This window comes from Astatotilapia calliptera, chromosome 18, assembly GCF_900246225.1.
Source record: "Astatotilapia calliptera chromosome 18, fAstCal1.2, whole genome shotgun sequence".
NCBI classification, from domain to species: Eukaryota; Metazoa; Chordata; class Actinopteri; order Cichliformes; family Cichlidae; genus Astatotilapia; species Astatotilapia calliptera.
Genome location: NC_039319.1, coordinates 6,451,211 through 6,476,046, shown reverse-complemented (window position 1 = coordinate 6,476,046; position 24,836 = coordinate 6,451,211). Strand labels below are relative to the sequence as shown.

Genomic DNA, 24,836 nt, shown 5'->3' with positions numbered 1-24,836 from the left:
ATGTGCTCACAGCAGCCTAAACAAACAGCACATTTTGCCCTGTGAAGCTTTCTCATAAGAGGAAGAGGACTTATTTGTTTTATTGATGTAGACATGGGTGTGCCATCAGTAAATGAAACTTAGCCAGGAAACAGATTTTTAGTGCTTTTAGCAGCCAGTTCTGCTATAAAGCACATGCAATGCAAAAAGGTGTATAAATAGATATAAATTTACCAAATGGAAATTACGTTTGAAAAGTTGAGTTATAATTTTTATCTGAATGTCATTTTTTTTCTTCTTTTGCTTTGGGAAATGTCATCTGACTTCTGTGTGTAGAAATCAGGATTAATTCTTGACAATAAGAGGACTCGGTGGACGTCAGAGAGAACCCAGGATCTGGAAACAACGTGGTGACGACTCTGACAAACAGTGCTGTAAAACACTGCAATGCAAAAAAAGTAGATAAAGAGATGAAAACAAATGAGAGTTTTCAGATGTTTTATTTCTATTTTCTCTTGAAATTGTGTAACAAAATTAAAAAAAAAAAAACAGTAAGAAAAGTAACATTACAGAATATTGCTGAAGTGGCACAACATTCAATATATCCACTTCTTTCCACATCAAGAAGCATTACTATTTTTACGGCACTAGCAGTCATGTGTTTCCCCAGGGACATATGACTGGCTCAGCTCAACATGTTTGCAGAGCTGAAACGACTCAGATAAAGGAGTTAAAATATTCTAAAACAAAGAAAAAGATTACTAGGCACCCTTATTCTTCCTTTGGAGAAAAAAAGTCCATTCAGGTTGCTTTGAAGGAGAAAGTACTTGTTTGGCTTGCTGACTAGTAATGAGAGAGCAATTTGTCTGCCACTACACATCAAGACCACCTCATCCCACTAATTATCACTTCAAAAAGGTCTGCTTGCTTTGAGCTGCTGAGGCAGAAAACTCCTAAAAGACAGTCTCATTTAAATTAATGAGGACTTAGAGGAAGCTGTCAACTCTTGACTATAAAGCTAATCAGAATCAAAAGCACTTTCAAACTGACATGTCACCTGATTTTACCTTGTGACCGATCCCCTTCAAATTCTGCCAAGTCTTCCATGACACGTTTACTTATAATGGTTTTATCTTTCTTGCTGTAACTCATTTCCCAAACTAGTACTTATAGAATTTGGTCATTATTAAAGGAGGGAATAAATAAAAGTGTTACGATGAAGCAATATGCCAATACGTTTAGGTTCAGTCTGTGATATCTTGGCCTAAATGTGCAATTGATGCTACACGAAGCTGAAAATAAGGTTAAGCTCACTGCTTCGTGCATAGCTTCTTGACGAATCTCTCGTTAACCCAGCATGTCATGAAATACAGATCGAGGTGTACTGTACAATGAAGGTGTGATTAGCACTGGTTTTATTTATTCATTTTACTTTTGGTAAGGAGATTGCAGTGAATTTAAACACTCACCACTGGGAGTGTAATGATGCACAGTTGTCTGCGAATGAGAATCCTAAAATGGTAAAAAAAAGTTCAAAATTTAATTTACTAGCTGGACCCACATCCTTATTTTAGGATTGCCAGCGTTTTAAAGGCGAATGGCTTAATCAAGAATTGAGCTGCGGTTTGGGGAAAGCCTCGATGTGGACTGACGGCGGCTCCCGGGGCTGGCAGATCCCCGTGTGCTAACGAGAAGTGAAGAAGTAAAAGAATTGAAAAAAGGGGAGCAAGGGTGTGACATGAAAACAAGAACAAGCTTGTAGAACTGGGGGTCATATATAGATTAGATAAGACCCAGAAGGGGCGTGTTTGGAGGTGTGGTCCCAATCCTGAAAGTCAGATAATTTATCTCCAATAAATCTTACTTTATAACTTTTGTCCATAGTAGTCCCTATAGCATAACTGATGTGATTGTGTGTGTATACGTTTGTGCGTGTGCTTATGCTTAAGCTTATCAGTGCTTTCCCAGGGAGCCCCCCCTTCTCTCCTGGGAATATGAAGCCATGTGTGTGTGCAAGTCCTGTTTGTTTAACTTGGTCTGATACCACTCAAAGCCAGTGGTCAGTGTGTGTGCGTTCAAATAGTGGATGGAATTTTGGAAAAAAAACCTCTAAAACAAAACCAAAAAAATGAAAAAAAGGACCAAAAAAAGAAAACTAACTTAGAAAAGAATAAACTGCTCACACACTGCAGAACTCTAATCTTTTGAATTTAATGCATGTGCTGGTGTTGGACATTTTAAGAGTGCCCTCTCTTCACCACGCAATGAAAAGGCCTGATAAAGATGGTCAGCACCATCATAGATCACATTAATTGGCTGAGTAGGTTTAAAACATGTCTATTCAGGTGTATCAAAGATTATACTGTTAGATATTGTCTCAGGCATTATATATATCTTTTCTGGATTTGTCGAGATGTAATTCTTCACGTACTTGTTCTTATAAGTTTCCTTTTTGTTTTTCTAGTTAGTCTCATAACTCATGCAAAGACAATATGTATTACTCGCAGATGATTCATTTATTAACTGTTTTTCCAATGTAATACGTGGTTCTGTTTGAATATTATTATCACTGATCGCGGTCATATGACCTATCACAGTTTATTCAACATGGCGCCGCTCTGTGTTTCATTATCTGATGAAGAGCAGGTGTGTAGGAAACTTCATACTCTACTTGATGCAGAGTTTGGCAGTGTGCGAAATGTTTCCTGAGATGCTGGTACTCAGAAATCCCTTGCTCTGCTGTTTGAAATGTGGGTAAGGTCCTTCAGAAAGCGATTTCACCTCAGCATTTATTTATTATTAAACACATTCATGTACAGTACATGAATTTAGACAACGCTGCTAAGAGGAAAAAACAATACACATGACTGAACAGTGACCAGAATTACTCTCTGCATGGGAGCGAGTGAGTTTTCATGCTACCACAGACTCCAACAATAACAGTGGCATCACATTCATAACAGTGAACTTTAGATCCTGCTCAGGCAGGCTCTAAAGTTAACAGAGGCAAAGCTGCTCTTAGTGTAGACATGGTCATAAGATAATAAGTCATGGGTGAAGCTTAAATGCCGCAATACAGATAAGAAGTAAAGTAAAATAAGTCAAAATGAATGTGTGAAGTAACTTTCAAGATAAACATCAGAATGTGCTTCACAAGAAGAACTCAATTTATTATTTAAAACTGAAAGTCATCCAATAAGATTTCAATTAATTAAAAAAAACAAACAGCCAATCTTAACTTGTCTGAACATTTAATAAATTCGTTTTTATATGGAAGGACCTATAAGTTTATGAGCAGTAACCCTAAACAGTAACCCTTAGCATCTAGATTCAGTGGTAAAACTAACATTATTAAAGGCATAAAAAATAAATATTTACCTTGAATGGATGAAAAGGACCAGAAGATTTTTGTTTTGCCTGAGCTTTTGGCTATTAGATAGAAAGTTGTTGGACTTAAAGAGCAGAATTGGAGAAATTATTAGCATTAATGTGTCCTTAAAACAAAACAGCAGTACATTGTTGCTGAGGCTGCAACATTCAATACTCCAAATATAACATGTACTTCTACAAAAATTGATGCATTAATACTTTTTGCAATAAATTTTCCTCCATAAGGTTTAAAAAGTAGCAAATCAGACACAGTGTTGGAAACAGTGTAGTGCAGTAGTGGACTGGCCTGTTAAAAGCATGGTGCCTGTTTTTAATCCATTATGTAAGAGTAGTGAGACAGACAGGTAAGTTTGCCAGCTGATAGGTTAGCTGAGCTCCTCCTGTTTCGGTGTGCCAAAGCAGACCACAACTCTCCGTTAAGTTTACTTGAGGTGGTGAATATCATGTGTCAACACATGACACCAGCTACTGTACACCCCGGGAAATCCAGCAGGTTGGCCTAGAGGGACCTAGAGGTCCTGTGAGATTGATTCAGAAGTGCTTCTGCTAGTCAAAAAACACTTCAAGGACCTTGTGAGACCAACAATGTTTAAATGTTACATCATCTTTGAACCACAGAAACAACTAGAAAAGTGAAAGCGGTTGTCTCTCTGTGTCAGCCCTGTGTAAGGCTGGACACCAGTCTGCCTCTCACCCTACTGCAGCTGGGATAGGCTCCAGCCTCCCATCGACCCTGAATTGGAAAAGCAGAAGAAGATGGATGGATAGATTTTCTTTGCTATATTTTATAGTCCTGCTGACTAATGTGGCCTTGCCCCAGGCCTACTGGTTTCCTGGAAAGATTCTTGACTGTGGCTCCACCATTGTTCTCTATGCAGTAAAAAGCAGAGTTAGCTGTGTGTGACTGGAAGACTCAAACTGACGCATGCATCATATGTTTGACACAGCAGTGGTACATTTGAGAAATCACTCCACCGTGATACAAAGGTATGTGTGTGTGTGTGTGGGGGGGGGGGGGGTTCCTAATAGTAATAAATTGCAATAAATAAATTGCTAAGTCTGATCTTTATAGAAATGGCAGTATGACGTTGACATACTGGGAACAGGTCAAAGTCTGTGATCACAAATGCAGCAAAGTGAGCGAAAAGTCAAACTACAGCTCTCATGCATCATGGCCTGACTAAAATATATTGTGAAAGGACTGCTACTTAATGCTTTCCTACTCTTTCTTACTACAAGCCTCATCCACCCACTCTCAAATACACAAACATGCTTTTCTTTCTTTTTTTATGTTTTAATGTGTTTTTTTGTCCCGTGTCGGTTGTCACTGGGATAAAGTTTATATATTTTTGCACCCTTGTGCTTTCTTGGCATGCTTTCTTTTAAGTTTCAGACAAATTGAAAACCAGTTAAGCTACCATTTAAACTGCTCCTGACTACTGTTACATAAGGTGCTAACTTGACACAAATCTAATCCAAGCTGGGTCCATTCACCCTGGTGGATTTCAGAGGCTTTTGGCGAGACCAAATCACATGTGCAGCTGTATATTGTAAGAAAGCAGCAGGGGAAACAGCAGCACAGCCCGAACTAATTAGGAGATACCTAATTTGATTAATATTATTCTGGAATACATGAATAAAATGAATCGTTGATTAGCCTAACCTTTCGGCATCAACCAGTTCATCTGTTAATGCTGTTTTTTTCTAAGACTAGAGTTCATTTGAACTTCAGTTGTTACTTTATGGACAGAAAAAGCTTAAACTAAGCAGACTTGTATAACAGGCTTCTAGTAAATCCTACCTGCATCTTAGCTATTTTTACTTTTTATTTTATTGCACACAACAGGAGGTGTTTGTCAAAGTCTGCTGTTTTGCAGAACTGCTGTAATAAGTGAACGTTGTTTCTCCCTGTACAAAACTATTCAAGCAATTTAATTTGTTACTGTAATTGTTATGCAGTGTCACAGCTGTTTTGTTCTCATTTTAATTTACCAGCAGTCATTCGTAGTCCAGCAGTTGCTGGGGCTGGGACAGATGATCAACCATGTGTCCCTCTTGCTGTCTGCATTATAATCAAATAGTCTGGATTTCAATCTGGGGCTTTTCCTGTCGTATTGTAGGAGACTGCATGCCGGGAATGTTTAAAAGCTGACATCACCAAAAACAGGCTCATAAAATGTTTCCAATTTGTTGCAGGACACTACAGGATTTGTAGTGACGAGTTAAGTGAATAATAGCAGATGCTGTACTTGTATCATTTTTGGTGTTGCTTATTCAATTTTGTCATCTGACTTCAATTACTCTCAAATATTTATGCACATGATTGATACGCACGTGATTTCGAATGCCGGGATTTGTTTTTAGATGTGCTGGGTGTGGAAATGATCGCTCGCTGAAGAGAGAAAGCTTCTCACTCATAACAACTGTGCTCTCTGTTGTCAGAGTAGCTGATGTTATCGGCAACGAACAAGGCATGAAAGGATTTTTTGGCATCTGTTCTGAGTCCTGCTGTATAATATGCGTGCACAAATGCCTCGCTGGCCCATGCCTTTAGGCCATGATGCAATCCAGATTAGCTCTGGATGGGAATGATTCATGCCCGGATTTATTAGAGTAGAGGAACAAAAAACAAAACAAAAACCGCACACAGACTTACAAGAGTAACGCCTGTGATTTAAATCAGACTAAACTAGTCATCCTTTATGAGCGAGTCTTCTTATTTGCTGGTTTCTCTGCCACTATAAAAAAGGAGCCCGACCAGAGGTGTGTTATATTGATGACTGCTTGTCGGCCAATGGTGCACGGCTGATTGCCAGAATTTTGGCAAGGAGGTGAAACGTGGATAGAGGGAGAAAATATTACAATTCATTTAAAAATGCAAAATATGAGCTTGGAGGAGCGAGTGCTCTCTGAGCAGCCTTTTAGTTTAATTTCATTTGCAGTATTAGGCATCTGTAGGAATCTATAGTCCTATAACATGTAAGTATTTGCATGCTAATATATTGATAATAATATCAGTTTATACACCAAAGTTGGTTAAACTTGGTAATGTAGTAGATCACACATTTGACTAACAAGCAAAAGATCCCTCCTGGGAGGAGACACACATCCTTTTGGGGTTTGCCTCATGAAGGGCGTCCTGCATAGAAATCTACAACGTGAAACATGCAGGGCTACCTGCTGTGGGACCCCATTGTGAATCCGCTAAAAGTAGTAGCCTTGGTTTAGCATTTGTGCAAATTAAACACAACATATGTCTGGAGCATGTGTGAATGCTGCACTGAAAAACATTGTGTTTTTTCTACTGTCGTGTTTTTTGGGTTTTTTTGATCATCTTTGATATTTCAGGAAGGCGTACATATTCTTTGCTCTTTGTTTTTGACAGAGTTGAATATGGAGTACAATCCATCAGACCATCCACGGGCGAGCACAATATTCCTCAGCAAATCACAGAATGACGGTGAGTGGCTTGGTTTTATAGAATTTCACATAACAGGAAATTTGTCTGTTTATTAGGGTTTTTCGGTTCTGGTAATTAAATAATTTAATCACATTTGATACTCACTTGAGAAAGAAATATAGAGAAGGTCAGAAAGAGTTGCATTGTGTCTTTTTATAGATCTAGAGGAAGCATATGATAGGATGCCAAGAGACAATCTGTGGTACTGCATGAAGAAGTCAGGCAGCAAGACAGTGGTGAGGTGTATGATAGCAATGACAGATGGGTTCAAGGTGGGCGTGGGATTCAATTAGGAATTGGCTGCGAGTCCCTTTTTGTCTCAATTGTTATGGACAGGTTGACAGATGAGGGTTAGTCGGGAGTCTCCGTGGACTATGATGTTCACAGACAACATTGTGATCTTTAGTGAGAGTCAGGATCAAGTGGAAGAGAGCCTGGAGAGGTGGAGGTATGCAGTGGAGAGAAGAGGTTTGAAAGTCAGTTGTTATTGAAGGTAGATGTGTTCAAATACCTGGGGTCAAACATCCAAAGCAACAGAAAGTGCACAAGAGAGGTAAAGAAGAGTCTGCAGGGAGGGTGGAGCCGGTGGAGATGAATTTCAGAGGTGATTTATGACAGAAAGACAGCAACAAAAGTGAAAGGAAAGAAATACAAGATGGAAGTGAGACCTACAATGTATGGTTTGGAGACGACGGCAAGAAGACAGGAGGTGGAGCTGAACATATTATGATTTCCAAGGACGATGAATGTGGAGATGCCAGACAAAAAAGAGACGAGGAAGGCCACAGAGAACATTCATAGATGTACTGAAGAAGGACATGTAGAGGGTTTGTGTGACAAGGAGCAATGTTAGGACAATGTGAGACAGAGACAGAAGATCTGCTGTGATGATCCATAAAGGGAGGAGCTGAAAGACACGTAACAGGTTTCCAGTGTTTATTTTTGATGTAATTATATACAAAAAGACAAAAACCCAACATTTAGAAAGCACAGTTTGCAAAAAACATACAGATAGTGTTGTATATTTCAGAACACAGTTTTGGCTTTATTGACGTTAGCCTGACACGCTGCACTTCCTGTTATCAGCACTGCAAGTTGCTCAAATGCAGTCACAATAAAGAGGGTGTGGGGAAAAGTCTGGACACGTAAATGTTTGCAGCCAGCTGAATTTGTGCTGTTGCATTAAGACTTTTAGCTTCCTGTTGGGGAAAGCTTGCACATATAGAGAGAAAGTGTTACTAAGATCCATTAACGTCCCAGCATGAGATTGTTGTTGTTGCTGGAATTTCAGAAACAACTAAGGATGCTTGCTTTTTATTGCTTTTTAATATTTTATATTGAATTGAATTTCTTTTTGTACGAAGCGTATGAACTTGTTCATGTAGAGAACATCCAAGTGACATTTGATTAATGTTCCTCCTCCAAACAAAGAAGGAATAAAATGATGTGAGATGTGAGTTTCTTTTAAAATATAATCATTGCTTAATATCTGCAACATTTAGAAACAAACTCCATCTTTTTTGTGGCTTTAAACAAAAAAAAAAAATGGTGCTTTTATAGCTTTCTTTTCTGAAGTCAAAGAATCCCCTAAAGACATCAGTGTTAAATAAATTATACTTGCTGATATTGCTCATGTAGTCACAGAGTGATGTAAGCCTTTGTGCCTCTGAGCTGTTTTATTATCCAGAAATGCTCCAAATATAAAAGCAGTGTTTGCAATTTGTTTTTAACTCTGTCTGCTTTTGGTCTTTTCATATTATCTCTTGTACTAAAAATACAATGCAACACTAGCTCTATCCTTTAATACAGGAATGAGCCTCAACCAAGTCTCAACCAACACCTCATTTCTTAATATTTAGTTAGAAAAATGCAAACAACATGCAGCATTTTACTGAAAGGTGCAAATTCACATTGAAATACAGGATGTAAGACAAAAACAGAGTTTGTGCTATTCAGTGTGCTTGAAAGCCAATGTTTGAATATTTGACCACCTTTATTCTTCAGCACAGCCTAAACTCGCTTTAAGTGGTGTTAAGTGGAACCCAAGTTCCCTGAAGGATATTACAAAAGGCATCTTTGGATATTGGCTGCCTTTTGTTATGTTTGTTGTCCATTTGTCATTGCCCCTTTTCCTCTTTTTGGGAATGACCTTGTTGGCATGGGCATAACTTTGTGCTGAACATTAGGGGGGGGGGGGGGGGGGGGTGTCAAGATCTCTGTCTAAATAAATAAATAAATCTGGGTAAATTCCCAGATGATTAAACATGCAACTATTTTGCTGGTAATACCTGAAATGAGTAAAGAAAATCAACAGCCTATTTATGCAAGATAGTTCATAATTTTATTGAGGGGGTTACATTGGTTGGGTCTGATTATTGGGGGGGTCATAACCCCCCTAACCCCGCTGAAAATTACGCCCCTGCTTGTTGGTGCAACACTACAGTTTTATTACTGCGTGTTTCTCAGTTTCACCTAAAATGAGAACAAATTATGCGTTTTTGTAACAGACTGCTACTAACAATGTGCCTACAGATACAATTTAAAACTGGTTTATACAGGAAAATCATCATTATACAAAGGCTGAACTAAAAATGAGCGACAACACAGCAGCCAGTGTCTAAAGACAAGAAAAAAGACCTTTAGAAGGACTGGAAAACTATTGCCTGAGGCCACTTTAAAAGAATTACACATCTGTCTCCTTGAAAGCAAAATATTAAGAAATGAGTGATGGCTCATGACTGCACAGCTCTGTATTTTGTTTAAAATTCATAGTACTTGGCTTATGAGCATAAAAATGTTGGACAAGTTCTTCAGCTGCTTATGACAGATTACTTTTGCAGTAGAAGCTTACTTAAAGAGTGATCTTTTTGTCTCAGGTACTTATTTTAGTACTAAAAGTGCTGACACTGTTCCCAGAGAAAAGCCAAAATGTGTGACACAAGTGAGACAAAAAGCAACAATAAATGACTTTATCAGAGATTTCCTCTTTTGTAAGGATTTATTTTGACCCCTTAGATGTATCTCACGACCCTCAGGGATGCCCTCACTGTTATCAGAACCCAAACCATATTAGAATATTTAGGCATTAACATGGTGACATTAGAAATGTTTGTTTGATGATCATTTATGAGGACGTTTTGCTTTGCCCTACAATGTATGCCATTTGTTTCTTTAAATGAATCAGTGACTCTCATGCAAAGAAATAAGGCTGTTGCTTCCTCTTTTTTTCAGAGGTAGCATACAGGACTGGTGAGTAGTGTAACTTTGTCTCCATCTAGTGGCAAAACTGCACATTTCCGCCTCTGTGTCGCAGCTCACTCTTTACTTTTACCCTTTAACACTTCCTTTAACTGTCTTTTCTCAGCAATTTATTGCAACCTTTTTTGCTAGCTGCTATTAACACTTTGCTAATAGTGTTTAGTGTGTTTTACAGTGTTTTACATTTGGTGGGCTTTGTGTTTGGCTTTTTTTTTCCTTCTGGCATTTTAGGAAAAATTACAGATGTTGAATGTCTTCTATTTATTTTTACAGTGCGGGAGAAAAGAAAGAGTCTCTTCATCAATAATGTGAGTGCACAGATTTTTCTGCTATTTTTTTCTTCTTCTTTATTCTTTTTGTGCACATTACCCTTGCATGCTATAGATGACACCAAAACATGTGAATTCTAATAACAGTCTTTTGTTTGTGTGTGTGTTTGTGTATTTGTAGCACGGAACTTTGAGGCGCAAATACAGCTCCTGCTCCACCATCTTCCTGGATGACAACACAGTCAGCCAGCCCAACCTCAAATACACCATCAAATGGTTGTAACACCAGGAAGGAAACATTTGTATTTTTTTTTTAACCTACATGCTTTTCTGATATTATTATAAACATTTCTTTCTGTCTACAGTGTAGCATTGGCAATATACTACCATATAAAAAACAGGTAAGGATTCTCATGTTACCTAAAGACTGCCAGTTAATATCTGGGCATCTGATATCAAGGACAATATATTCAGTTTATCCCAAAATCTAAAGGCAGAACTGCTGCCTATTCTGAATGGTTTATTTGTGCTTCTCTTTGTCTTTTTTAAGCTTTTTATGATGAATGCACAAAATTACATCTAAAATTCAGCACAGTTTGAAGTCTGTACTTATGTTTAATCTTCTCAAAGTGTCAAGGGTGTCTGGACTGTTGAAGGATTCAATGTGAGGGATGCAAGACATAAGAGTTATCAGAATAAAACAGGATGAAGAACTTCTAGAACTGAAACAAGAATGCACTAAAGAATAACTAAGAACAAACTAATTCAGGAGGGAAAAAATAAGGACGTTGCTAAACAAAATCTGGAAACCAAAACAGAAATCTAAACTTCAAGTCCCAGAATAACATGTAAAGAATTCCAAACCCCACGTAATGACAAACGGCAGGACCTTGACGAGTGTATACTTCTGTGACAGTGATCTGTGTTTTTGGATTTAAGGAAGCTTCAAACTGTTCAGACTCTTCTTGAAACTGTTTCAGTTGCAGTGATCTTTATCCATAACGTAGCCATAATAGTCTACTTTAAAATAGTTAATATGTATCTCTTTACCCAAAACTCCATGGCATTTACAGTTTGTGAACATCTCTGTTTTTGCTACGGTAGTAGCTCACTGTGGCTAGCACACTGAAGCGTACCCTGCCTTTCGCTCTGTGATAACTAGAATAGGCTCCAGGCTCTTTGACCCTGGATTGGATGAGTGTTTGAGAAAGTGGATGGATAGAAGACGGGAAAAATAAATGTTTTATTCCTTTTCAGAGATGCAGACGGTGGGACGCTATTAGATATCTTTGATGAGAGGCTTCACCCTCTCTCGGTAAGATAAGCGATTTCATTTTTAAATCTGTTGACTATCCTGCTGCTCGTTTTGACAAACCTGTGTCAGATGTTCTGTTGTATTTTTAATGCACCTTGGTAGACTCTGGTTCTGTGTGTTAAGATTTTTTTGTCTCCCATTTTAAACCCTTTATTTTTGCTCTCACCGTCTGTTGCTTCATTTTCACTTGCGCACTTTTCTTTATGTCTTGTTGTCTTTCTCACCCTACTCTCTGTTTTGGCTTTTCTTCCTCCTCGCAAAATTGTCATCCACCATCATCCACTTTTCTCACTTTGCCTGATGGTTGTTCTTCTTTTATCCAATCTCTGCCTCCCTTCATTTATCCAGAAATCAGAGGTTCCACCGGACTACAATCAACACGATCCGGAGCAGAAGCAGATTTACCGTTTTGTCAGGACACTGTTCAGTGCTGCTCAGCTCACTGCTGAGTGTGCAATTGTCACACTGGTGAGGCTTATTTATTTGTGTATTGCCATTAAATAATGCATAAAAAAAAAAAAAGGTATCTTCATGACACTTTGCCCCCCTAAGGTGAGATAAGATGGACCTTTCAGTTGTGCGCACACAGTTTGTGTTTAGGCCCCCGGGAAATTGCAGCCTGATATGTTCCGACAGCCCAGGCATGTGTGCAAATTGTTGATGAGACTATGCATCATAACTACTGTGATGCATGTGACTATTGTGGGCTCTGAGAGATCAGTGATGAATGTAGTTTGTCATACAGGGGGAAAAAAACCCCCAATTGTTTACCTCCCAACACTATTAGTTAGATCAAATCAGGTTCTGTTAGTAAACTGTTTTTTCCATGTTAATGATTATCTGCTGCTTTAATTTTCTATCTAGTTTTCAGTCTTTATCCATGTGATTGTGCAGGTTTATCTGGAGAGGCTCCTGACCTATGCAGAGATTGACATCTGTCCAGGAAACTGGAAGAGGATCGTTCTGGGTGCTATCCTGCTGGCTTCCAAAGTCTGGGATGATCAAGCTGTCTGGAATGTCGACTACTGTCAGATTCTCAAGGACATCACAGTAGAGGACATGTGAGTGATTAGCATTAAGGATGGGAATGGTCTTGAAATTTAGGATTTTATTCGAGGTTTAAGGTTTGATTTGGGAGTCGGTTGGGGACTGGGTCAAAATTTTAAAAAAGACAGAAAAGAAAAACGACAAGCAGCAAGAAAAACCGAAACGATGCTCATGAGATTTGGTGTGATAAGCTTCTTCATCAAGTCATGGATTTAAATCCTCAAGGTTTCAAACAAATACATAAAGAGAATGAAAGACTCAACAACACCTAACTTTGAACTTTGAAAGATGATTTGTGATTTCAAGGAGCCGTTTTTTCTTCTTGATATCACAAAGAAAACATCTTTAAAAAGTCACTGGGGGAGTGCACTGACACAGAAATTGTATGATCATGCGACCAGGAACGAATTGGAGCGACAGTTTCTGGAGCTGCTGCAGTTCAACATCAACGTGCCGTCCAGCGTCTACGCCAAGTACTACTTTGACCTGCGATCTCTCTCAGAGTCGAACAACCTCAGCTTCCCCCTGGAGCCGCTCAGCAGGGAGAAAGCTCAAAAACTGGAGGTGAGACGTCACCGTTAAGGTTTCCATCCGAATTTTTTTTCTTTCTTTTCTATCCATCAAATTACTACATTTTTTCCCCTTGATTAGTAATCGATGAAAATAAAGAAACTCAAAGCCAATAAATATAGGAGTTATAAATTGTTCCAGATTGTAACAATTCAGCTTTGCCCGATTGCCACCATTATTTCTCAGGGTTAGCAACATAGAGAAGGGAACTAAAGGGATAAGTCAAGTACTGCATTTATTAAAACTAGTTAACTAAAAAGAACCAATTATGTAGCGTGGAGAGACTTTGCTCCTGTAGAGCCTGCTGGCTGTAAGAGACTGTACATGTCGGAGGTGTCACTGACTGATCAGGGCAACTAATTGCTGATTGGGCTTTCAATTTTGTTTGTATAGCGCCAAGGTGCTTTATTTTGTAAGGTAAAGACTCCACAATAATACAGAGAAAATCCCAATAATCAGACGACCGTCTACGAGCAAAGTACTGGGCAACAGCAGGAAGCAAAAACTCCCTTTTAAGAGGCCGAAAGGAAGAAAAAAAACAAGTTTAGCAGGATAGGACAATTACCTTTACAGATCTTCCGGTGTATTGAAAATGTGTAAAGGGGCGTCAAATTGCACTATTTACTTTTAAACAAGATTTGAAAAGTTTTCTAGAAACTAAAACGTTAATGCTTCAATCACATTAAAGCCCTGCACGCAGCCAAATGACAACGATATCTTAAAATTCCTTTATGCCCTTTTTGCAGGCCATCTCCAGGCTATGTGATGACAAGTACAAAGACGTGCGGAAAGCTGCCAGGAAGCGCTCGGCGAGCATGGACAATCTATGCGGGATCCGATGGGTTCCTGCAATCCTCTCTTAACCACTAATATGCTGTCATATAGTGAAGAGTGACATCGTGCTACAGACGCTGCCTGAAGGAGAAAACGTGTGTTTGTGCTCAGTGGAAGTGTGTCAGTGTGAATGGACCCAGGATGCAAAGCTACATTCTGGAACAGCGAGTGTAACCTGGCACCATCCAATGGACCTGGAGTCAAGAATCGCAAACTACAGTTTAAGCGAACAAGACGTGTTTCTACTTTAACTTAATGCCTTCATAGTGCCTCGATATTTTTGTACTGTAAGAGGGAAGGGAGTTACTGGTTGCCACGTCAACCATTCAAAGACATTCGGAGACAACTCTAGTTTTGGAGTATAAAGGAAATCCAGGACAAGACAAAGGTCTGAAACTTTTGAGGACATGGCATTGTCAACCTGTCTCAATGTAAAAAGTCTCAGTTCGGCTTTCTGGTTTTGTCCAGACAAATCTCTCGGTTTTAACTAGCTTCAGAGATTCTAAATAACCTGTCTTTCAGATAACCCTGCGTATTATTTATTTATTTTCTAAGTACTTTTCAACATTTTCAACTGTGTTTGGCAATTAGTAGTGTAGCACAGGACTTTCTACTGGTTATTTATTTCTTTGATGGGAGTAAGAATAATAAAGATTTCTTCTCTGGAAATATTCAAGGTTTACAGTTCTAGTGTACCTCTTTATGCTCAGGTAGTCTGGTTGATATGTCGATTGACTGTAATGCTCCTCATTTCAGTTATTGGGAGGATAAATGAGATTAGATAATGAAATAAACACCATAGAAAGAAAGGGCTAGAATACATTTAAAGTATCCCTATAGATGTATCAGTATAGCAAAAATCACCAGGTTTTCCTTCAGTAACATGACTCCACCAATTCAAAAGCAGGAGACAGCACGACCCTCTGCTGACATCTAGTGGTTATTTGAGGTGTTGCAGAAAAAGGCTGCCAGTCCAGGGTAGGACTGGACGAAGTTACGTGTTACCTTACGTGTTAACATTACTTCGAAAAAGTATCTGCAACACATGTTTCAGAGAAAATGTTTCCTATTATCCCAAATAATCCACATTTCTTGCAGTGAACCGTCTTTATAGACGTTGTAGTCAAATTATACACAGTAATTTTTGTTACTGGCTGAATGGGAAAAAAAAGAGAAAAGATAGGTGAAAAGATGGAAAGTTGTTTTGTACTGAACATTTATTTAACAAAACAATATCCATTTACTGTCAAACTCAAATGTGCTGTTGCTACTTAACAAAATGTTTTATAGTCAAGTAAAATTTAATGTCTAACTTCAAACAAAGAGAATGACATAACTGGTCTGATAAGTGCACTGACCACTGGATGCTGATCTATTGCAGATGTGAGGAGGCTACCCAACATTCCTTTGTTTATATATGTTCAGTATTATAGCATTACTGACTGTATATATCACATTTACTGTTCATCTGGAAAATCTGGTAAAAAGCCCCGGTCTCATGAGCTTCATGCTCAGTGTATCCTACCCTGGCTACTGTCTTTATTACAGTATTAACATGTTCTTGGATGGATGCTTGAAGGACTTGCTGACATGTCTGGGTTAAAGGGTTTCTGTTTTGCAACTTCTCAAACCCTGTGAAACCCAAAGTTCCTCAAATATAGGGGTAAGCCAAAAAAAGAGAGCCGTTTTCCTTGTGTTTGATGAGGTCATTTTTGTAGTTATACAAGTTTTCACAGGACATGTTAGTAAGATAGCACGCAACTAAATAACAATATGAACCAAAGAAAAGTGTATTAATTGTATGACTGCAACTTCACAAATATCTAATGCCTCAAATCCCACAAAGTTCTTCTCTCATACCCCAAAATATTTTTTTTTATTAGAAGCAAAGTAAACACAGGTCTTATCTACTAGTTATGTATGATTGGTAGTCTTTGATCATCAACAACGTGTCCTTGATAAAGGGTGTCTTGAATCCCTGTGTTTAATCATGACAAGCTAGTACTACTGCTTAATCTTTAAATTTCCACTCACCTTTAAAAACTTTGTTTTGTAATTTGGTTTTTCTCATTTGGGCAAGATATGAATTTTTCCATGTTTCTTTTCACCTCAGTGTCTCAACGCTAAAGCAGTAAAATATAGAAATATAGTGTAGTTATTTTGGAAATTAACTTTGTACAGTGTGTAAAGAGTTCAAAAACTGAAACAGGTTAAATTTAAGTTATTTATGGATGTGACTGATTTGTGTTTTTAATTAAAACAAAATATTCTCGTTTGATAAGTCGTTGTCCTTTAATTATTTTTTATGTTTTTATGGTCATGTTATAATTATGCTTCTGGTGTTATCTAATTAGTATCAAATTAATTATTTTGTGGTGTGACTGCCTGTTTCACTTTAGCGGATGATTAACAGATAACAAACCTGGCCATGTGTGAGTGTGACGGCCAGTTTCCAGTAAAGTTGACTTGTACCTAGACATCCCAACAATGCTTTGATGGCAGCACGGTAAGAATAGCTCTCTCCGCAGGTCCTGTGCTCTGCAGACAGGGTAAGAGGCACTATCAGCGCGTTAGAGGTCAGTGTGTTTAGTGGGAAGCGCTGACGATCAGCATTGTGATTTTAGAAGCAAGTTAAAGGAGAGAGCAACTCGGGGGACATCACCTCGAAACATCATCAGAAGTCGGACTTGCCAGTTTAAAAGAGGCGTTGAATGAGGATGATGGGGGCAAAAGAGATATTCTTCATCACTATAAATCAAAATGTGTCCTTTATTGGTAAGTCGGTGTGGCAGAATATTCAAATTAACGAGTGAAATCATTAAAACGTTTTCATGAATTATTTGTGTATAAGCGGGTGCTTTATAATGATTTATCACTCTAACACGACAAAAGGATTTCCTGTGACAATTTACTGTTGCTATTATTTTTAAATTACTAACATTAATACATTATATGCTTATTTAGCTGTATTTAACTTTACTTAAAAAATACAGCTTCTTATTAGGCATTGAAAAGATTTGGTAGCACATATTCAGACATATTCACCATCTTCATTACAGGCAAAACCTGGTGGGTACTGATGTTGGTTTTCCGTCTGCTTGTCCTCCTCCTGGCCGGCTTCACGCTCTTTAGTGACGAACAGGACAGATTTAACTGTAACACCATGCAGCCAGGCTGCTCTAACGTGTGCTTTGATCTATTTGCTCCCGTCTCTGTCCTCCGTCTCTGGCTCTTCCACCTTACTCTTCTCGGTCTTCCCCATTTGATGTTTGCCACCTACATCATGCACAAAGTTTTGTCATGTCCCTATTTTGGAGGTTTCTACTGGGGCAGGAGTCGAGGAGGCTCGCCTTGCAGCGAGAATTCAGAATCCTCGAGAGAGTCGTCCTCGCATAAAGCCCTGCTTCATGACCTCCCACTTGGGAGGTCATGCGTGGGAGCGCCACGCTTCTACGGCGCTTACTTCATAGTTATAATTCTACGAATTCTTCTAGAAGCTATTTTTAGCGCAGCCCAGTTCTTTCTCTTTGGTTTGTCGATTCCTAAGAGTTTCCTCTGTTATGAGGCTCCCTGCACATCTGGAGTTGAATGCTACATATCCAGACCAACAGAAAAGAACTTAATGCTCAACTTCATGCTCTGCGTTGCGTTTTTATCAGTCCTGTTAAGTTTGGTTGATTTGGTGAACTCTGTGAAAGCAATGCTGAGGTGGAGGAGGAAGAGGGAGATGCTGATGGAGGAGATAAGTAATAGAGAGCAAAACAGCATGTTTAGAGTGGCAACTGTGACAGAAGACACTGATATTCTTTTAACCAGACGATCCAGCCCAAGTGGAAGCTCAAAGGTGAATGGCCTCAGAGATGAAAAACCTGCTGATGGAGTTGTGGCAAATAGTGGACTTTTTCAAATGAAGGCGAGTGTTGGGACCACGGTTAGAACTAGTGCAGCTAATGACAAGAGGCCAGAAAATACAGATGGCAAAGAAGTGAAGCCTCGGTCACCCACAAGCACATCAGTGTCATCTCACTTTGCCCCTCAGCACCACTTAAAACCTCCACTGTTCTCTCAAACAGACAAGGAATCACCAACGAACCCCAGAGCAACAACACCAATCCGGCAGTGCCGTAACGACGGCTCTCAAGACAAGAGAGCATGGGTCTAATTGGCTGACCGTGGCTGTTCATTATTGGCCCTGCACACACATTTACCTCATTAACAAAACCAAATATTTTGTTAGATGTGAATAAATAAATTCTTCTTTACCAGGAAGTTCTGGGAATTATGGACTAATAAAATTTACAGTTGATAAAATACTGTAAATTCTGAAATAGGGACCTCATAGCGAGAGCCCTGCAGCTTCCTCCAGCTCTACAGAACTTTATTATCTTTTAGCATGTTGTTTTGATTTGATGACCACTCCACTCTCATAAAATGTGTTTATCCTTTTAATTTTGCAGAAAAATAAAGTTAGAAACCTAAAGTTGTTTTTCTACTAATGAATACAGATATTGTTGGAGATTAACACCAGAGCTAAAAGGAGAAGGAAAACGGTCCTAACCATGCTGTAGTGCTTCTCTATACATGTAAACACAAATGCTAACTAACATGTACATCATGCCAACATTAAAAGAACATAATGTGTCAGAGTTTTGCTTTACATTTTCTTCAATTTCCTCCAAGTGGCTCAAAATCATTTAATGCTGCTTTAAAACACACAGTGCAGATTTTGTATTTCAGCATGTCAAATGTTACATGTTGAGCAGCTACATATTAGAAATAAATACATTTTTTTCATGACGAAAAAAAAAGCTAAATTCTAAGAATCAAAGCCATCTTGATACGACAAAATTCACTGTTAACACTATGAAACAGTCATGGCAGGTCTGAGCATGTTTAATTTTACACCCTGAGCTATTTTTGTTTCATTATGAGAAAAGGAGGCGTTCAAAATAAGTAAGGAAAAAATCCCCGACTGCTTCATCGAGGCTGACCTTAATAAAGTAGCGGTAACAGTGCTCAGCTGTTGTCTGGATTACTGTGTCTCGCAGTGCGTCTAGCAGCCACAACCAATGCACACCAACCTGACTTCTGACCTCTCATATGACCAGCTGATGACCTAGCCGTGACCTGACTTAAGCTAACCCTGCTCAGGTTACATCAGACTTCAGCCTAGTCACCTCCATCAAACAAGATCAGCTCAACATGCAAAGCAAACTTTTACATTTTAACGTGCAGGTCAGGGAGTGCTGCTGCTAAAAAGATGAAATAATGCCATCATGACACATTAGATCTATTCTTTGCTTTTTTCTGACAGTAAAGGCGCACAGTTTGTTTCTAATGAAGGAGAACATCAACAGAGTACAGGAGTAGTTGATGGGCAATTGATGAATATTTTCTGTGAATGTCAGGCTTTACATTGCTGTTGTTTCATCATTTGAGTAATCTACTCTCTCCCGTGAGTAACTGATTATTTGTTGTGCGTCTTTTATTATTTGTCTCACAGTAAGAACTGTTGGTTTCTTTGTGCACTTAGACAATTTCTGTGTGAAGTCATTTTTAAACACAGTTATGTGACATTTCCGCCATATAAATATCTAAACTTGTGCAGAAAAACAATACTTTGATGACTTTCCATCCATCTTTATTTGCTCATCTAATTCAGATTGGCAGCCTATCCCAGCCCCATAGGACAAGAAGCAGGGTACACCCTGGACACGTTGCCAGTCTGCCACAGCGCCAACACAGAGGGGCACTCACATTCACGCCTATGGGCAATTTAGAGTCACCAGTTATCCTAAACTCCTAGAAGCTGGAGTACCCACACGCAAAGGCCTCATCCTTTCTGTGGATTTGAACCCAGGACCTTCTTGCTGTGAAGCAACAGTGCGAACCACTATTTTAAATTCAAAGAAACATTTACTGTCCATTGTCATGCAGTAGTTCTATGTAATTACTGAGCTCAGTCTGTTTAAATCAGTGACTGTGAACAAAACAATAGAGCACCTACAGTGTTGCATGACTCCTTAACACATGCCTCGTGCTCTTCTCATTGTCCTGCTGTGCTATTTGGGGCAGCTAAAACACAAAGCAGTATTAGGAGGCTGGCACGTCATCAGCTGGGTGCTCTGACAAAGGACTGCACTGTCACTGGTGTTGCTTCACAGGTCAGACCAGCTAATTAAAAGATGTTTACACACAGAACCTTTTACAGAAGTGTCTAAAACTCCATAAAAATGTGATTAAAGCAAAAGTATGTGGACATCTATGCATTATGCTGATATGTGATAGCTGGACATCTCTTATTTCCTTACTGTAGGCATTTCTCCAGATTTAGGAACCTCGCTGCACACAATTATTCTCACTCAGGCCCAACAGCATGGACACTGTCATTATGAACTTTGCAGTCAATGAATTTCTTCTCAACCAAATCAGGGAAGCCATGCACAGAACTTTATCACTGGAAACCCATTAATGTCTTTATATACTTCTGGTTTTGGGTTCAATGTCATGGGTGATTATTTAATAATTACAGCTCAATGATTTTCTTTAATAGTTTGCTGATTACTGCTTTTACTGCCACCTTCTGGTCAAGAAAGGAGAAACACAGCCAACAGGACAGAAAGGAGTGAGCGTCAATTCAATTTTTTAACTCAACTCAGTTCAATTTAGTTCAACACCTATAAAAGTAAATCATATACAAGACTGTAATGATTGATAAAACATAACTAATGCTTACATTTCCATGTAAGTGTGATCCATTATTTCTTTGATTAAAGCTCTGGTCAGTTTCCATTTTTTAATAAAAAAATAAATGCATATTTCATTCATTGTTAAATGTTTAATTGTGAAACCAAGTTCTTCTTTTGTGGAGTCTGTGTTGTATATCAGTACAAAGCAGAGAATTAAGAGTTGACACTTAGACTTCTCATCGATCCTCAGCTGGAGTTGACGCATCAACCTGCGAGCGCCTCCGGTGTTATAACGCGGTCGGATCTCATGGGTGACAGACGGAGGAGATTGAGAAGTAAGAGGGAAAACTCAACATTGACCACAGCAGCACATCAGAGAAGATGTCAGAGGCATCAAAAATATTGATCCCTCAGCACCCTTCTCACCTATGAGGATGTAGCTGAGATGAATGGGAGGATAAGGTTGTCCCTGATGACTATACAGAGAAAGAGAAAATCTATCATGCCCCCTTTGATGTTCTTGATACAGGGATTGGAGCGTAAATAAATAAATAAATAAATAAGAGAGAGAGAGAGAGAGAGAGAGACAACGAGCCTATGTGAAGAAATGTTGAATAGCTTTCAGGTGTTTTCTTACAGTAGCTGTGGCTTCTTGTCTGCAGATTAGCTTATTAAAGAGCCGAAGCAGAAGACAAAAAAGCTCACGAATTAATTTCAGCAAACACATGAAAATCTTTTTGAAAAGGAGAAAATGTTTCAGCCAGCATTTCCCTGGCTTGTGCTGTGAGCAAAGCTTATGCTTTATGTACATCATTAAAAAGGACCTTGATGCAATTATCATTTCTTCTAAAGCATAAACACTTAGAAGCCCCTTTTCTAGTGTCTTACTGAAGCGTTATTTGTCATGTCATTTTGAATCCTGTTTATTATTAAAAATCTTCAGTTTGTTTCCCAAGTTTGCGTTTTATTTATTATTTCAACCCTTTTGTTTTATCTCTGTTGTAGGTTGAGTTTTTTTTTTATTTTATTTTATTTTTTACACTTGTAATCCTGCATTTTCAGATTCCTGGTGTCTGGTGTTCCCATGTTCTGGTTTTCTCCACCTCTCTCATCCCCTTATGTGTATAAGTAACCTTCTCTTACCTGTGTTCCCTTGTTGCATCGTACTGATTTCCTGCCTGCCTCTTTCCCTCTGTGTTATCTTGCCATTTGCATTGTTTGTTACTCTGCATCTTGGACTCTGTTTTGGATTCATGTTTGTATTAGAGATCCAAAAGTGCTAGCACCTACACTTTTTAAATGAACCATAAACTTTACGGCAAATGCCCACATCAATCATATTCTATTAACCCTGGTCATAACTCTGATTTTCAAGTGAAAGATAATCTTTGCTCACTCTGTCCCTGCTTGTAAGAAAAATGAAAATAAAATGAAAAATTAAAAACATCTAAAACAAAGTGGATGTTTTAATCATTAAGACATTTACTGGAGGAATCCATTCTGCACAATCAGATATGTCCAAAGCGATCAAGTTACAGCTAATAATTATTTAGTGGGCTGATCTTTTTGCCCCTGCATGCCAGACAAATATGACCTCTGACCTGTGACCTCTGCACCCTTCACCTCGCATAACTTGACATGTAGGCATTTGCGATTTTAAAAATGCAGGTAGAGTAAACTTGATGGGTCTTAATAGCATTTATGTAATCCTGTCAAAAACTACACAGATAAATAAAAAAACATTCACTTTTACCTAGTGGTATTAAAAATTATTTCTTATAAGCTTATTAGAATATCAGTGGGCTAATTTTATGACACTGTAGAGCTTAGAAAGCAGGTTTTCATTTGGCCACATTGGCTTGTCAAACTTCTCATGCAGCTATTTATTATTATTTTTAAGTCATTCATTTTCCTTAAACACTTCTTTTCAGAGTAATGTGGCATTTGTTCTAGCATGCTCCGAGACAGAAAGCAGTGAGGTCCTCCGTCCATCACAGACCTGTCAGTTAGCACTGTTTGCTTAAGACTGCATTGTAAATCAGCCCTGACATGACAATGGTTGATAATGAAAGCTAAATGCTCTCCCCCCAGCTCTGTATACTCTATGAAATTAAAGGTTCCTATTGCTATGTGACCTTTAACAGCCCATATAAGCCATTCAGACATCTTAACATGATTTATTCCCAACCAGTCAGTTTGACATCGAATTAGGTCATTATACAAAGACTGCATTCACGAAGATCCTAATTGGAGGAAACTAAGACGAGTTGGGCTCTCTGGGTTTTACCAATAGGATCTGGCTGTGATGAGCTGAACTGGCAAGTCAGCGTCTTGTTTATGTTAGAAGGAGATGGATCGGGCACGACCTCTCGACCCATTTCCTCTGTTGATTTTTTGCTTGTGGGCTTAAGGGAGCATGCCCAACCCCCCTGCCACAACACAAATATACACACACCACGGGAAGAGGAAGCAAACTTGTCTCATGCCTAACAAGTAGTGGCAGAGCAATTTGTTCTGAGACAAATTGAAACATGTCAAAATGGCCTCTGTAGGAAATAAGTGATTCGAACTGATGCCCTGTGTGCAGACAGAATCAGGTCACTTAAAAGCCATTTAATGTTGGAGTCAGAAATGTCCATATGTTTACCTAAAAATAGTAATAAAACAAACCCCATAAACAGAATAAACACCTATTCACAAAAAAATAATAAATAAATCACTGACCACTTAATAGGTGAAGACAACTGTTCTCCTTATTTTTGATTTGAAAATTCGTAAAATATGTATTTAATTTAATTTTCCATATGATTTGTGATGTATGGAAACTTTACAGCTTTAACTGGGAGTGTTTGGGGAAAAAGGAAATGGAAATTTTTGAAAGGATCTTCATTAAGATGACAGATTGTTTTTAGAGGCATTATCTTACATAAGAGTTGAGCCTTATCTTCATACTCTCAGATTAAACGAAGGTTTTTCAGGCTTTATGTTAAATTAAACTAATTTGTAGCTGCTACTGTTAGTTTTGTGCTTTGTGAGTCACTGATGGCTGACAGCTTTTAATAATTTGACCAGAAGATGGCGGCATTTTATTATCGTTTCCCTCGTTCTTAGCGAAGTACAATTTCCCCCCCAATTTTGAACACATAAGGTTTTGCTGTAACATTTGAGTTTATGAATAGCGTGTGGATTTATCATGCTGGAGAACAGGAATCATTTTTTTCCTTTTCCAAATTATGGACACAAATAGAACCACAATGGGGTGATGATGTTCAACAGGATAAGCGGACCACACACTGCAGAGACGTGATCACGATGGAGAGAGTTTCAAATCTGTCTCTCCTCTCTGACGTCTTAATTAGAAGCCTCGGTCATCACATTTGTAAATGATCCATCTTATTAAGAGTTATGGGAGCCTTCAGCTTAAACCTCTTATAATAAGCATTTTTTGTCCTGGCTTAACAGACGGTTTCTTCTTTAACTTCTGATGGCCAAACCAAAAATAACACCGGGAATAACAAATGTCCCTCTTCCACTACCGCTGTTCCAAAAACGAATAACTGAAGACTGGGCGATCTATGTGGGATAAAGTAAAATGTGAGACATTAAGCTCGACAGAGAACAGAAGTCAACAGTTAATAACAAATCTTAAGCGCAGGGGGCTTTAAACTAAGAAGACCACCTGTAGTTTCACCATTGCCGTGCCGATATTGTTCTCCTCGTCTCACAGCATGTAAATCTGCAGCACCAGGGACGCTTAATAGAGCTTATCCCACGTGACTACAAAAGCAATTTACATGTTTTAGTTAAATATAAATGAAAACTACAGCTGTCATAGTTCAGCCATTGCGCACAGAGATGCTGAGACTTTAGCACCTTGCGCACTCTGCTCATTAGTCTGAATACTGAGATGCTGCTTCAAGGCATGAATTGCATCAACAACTTAAAAACAAAAACTTAGAAATACACAGTTTGACAGTGTCAGATTCCAGGAGAAACAAGTATTGAGAATAACCAGGAAACATGAG

General features: G+C 38.7%; 1 protein-coding gene across 1 annotated transcript in view; it reads left to right on the top strand.

The window, feature by feature from the left end:
* The window catches only part of LOC113010775 (cyclin-Y-like), a 25,518-nt gene extending 9,872 nt beyond the window's left edge, over positions 1-15,646 (top strand). The window contains exons 2-11 of the mRNA XM_026149980.1: positions 6,755-6,829; positions 10,061-10,078; positions 10,361-10,395; positions 10,538-10,632; positions 10,722-10,757; positions 11,614-11,671; positions 12,020-12,139; positions 12,566-12,732; positions 13,120-13,282; positions 14,035-15,646. Of these exons, the coding sequence (XP_026005765.1) occupies positions 6,755-6,829; positions 10,061-10,078; positions 10,361-10,395; positions 10,538-10,632; positions 10,722-10,757; positions 11,614-11,671; positions 12,020-12,139; positions 12,566-12,732; positions 13,120-13,282; positions 14,035-14,151 (884 nt within the window). The 3' untranslated portion in view covers positions 14,152-15,646. The remainder of the gene's footprint in view (positions 1-6,754; positions 6,830-10,060; positions 10,079-10,360; positions 10,396-10,537; positions 10,633-10,721; positions 10,758-11,613; positions 11,672-12,019; positions 12,140-12,565; positions 12,733-13,119; positions 13,283-14,034) is intronic.
* Positions 15,647-24,836: the final 9,190 nt, after the last annotated feature.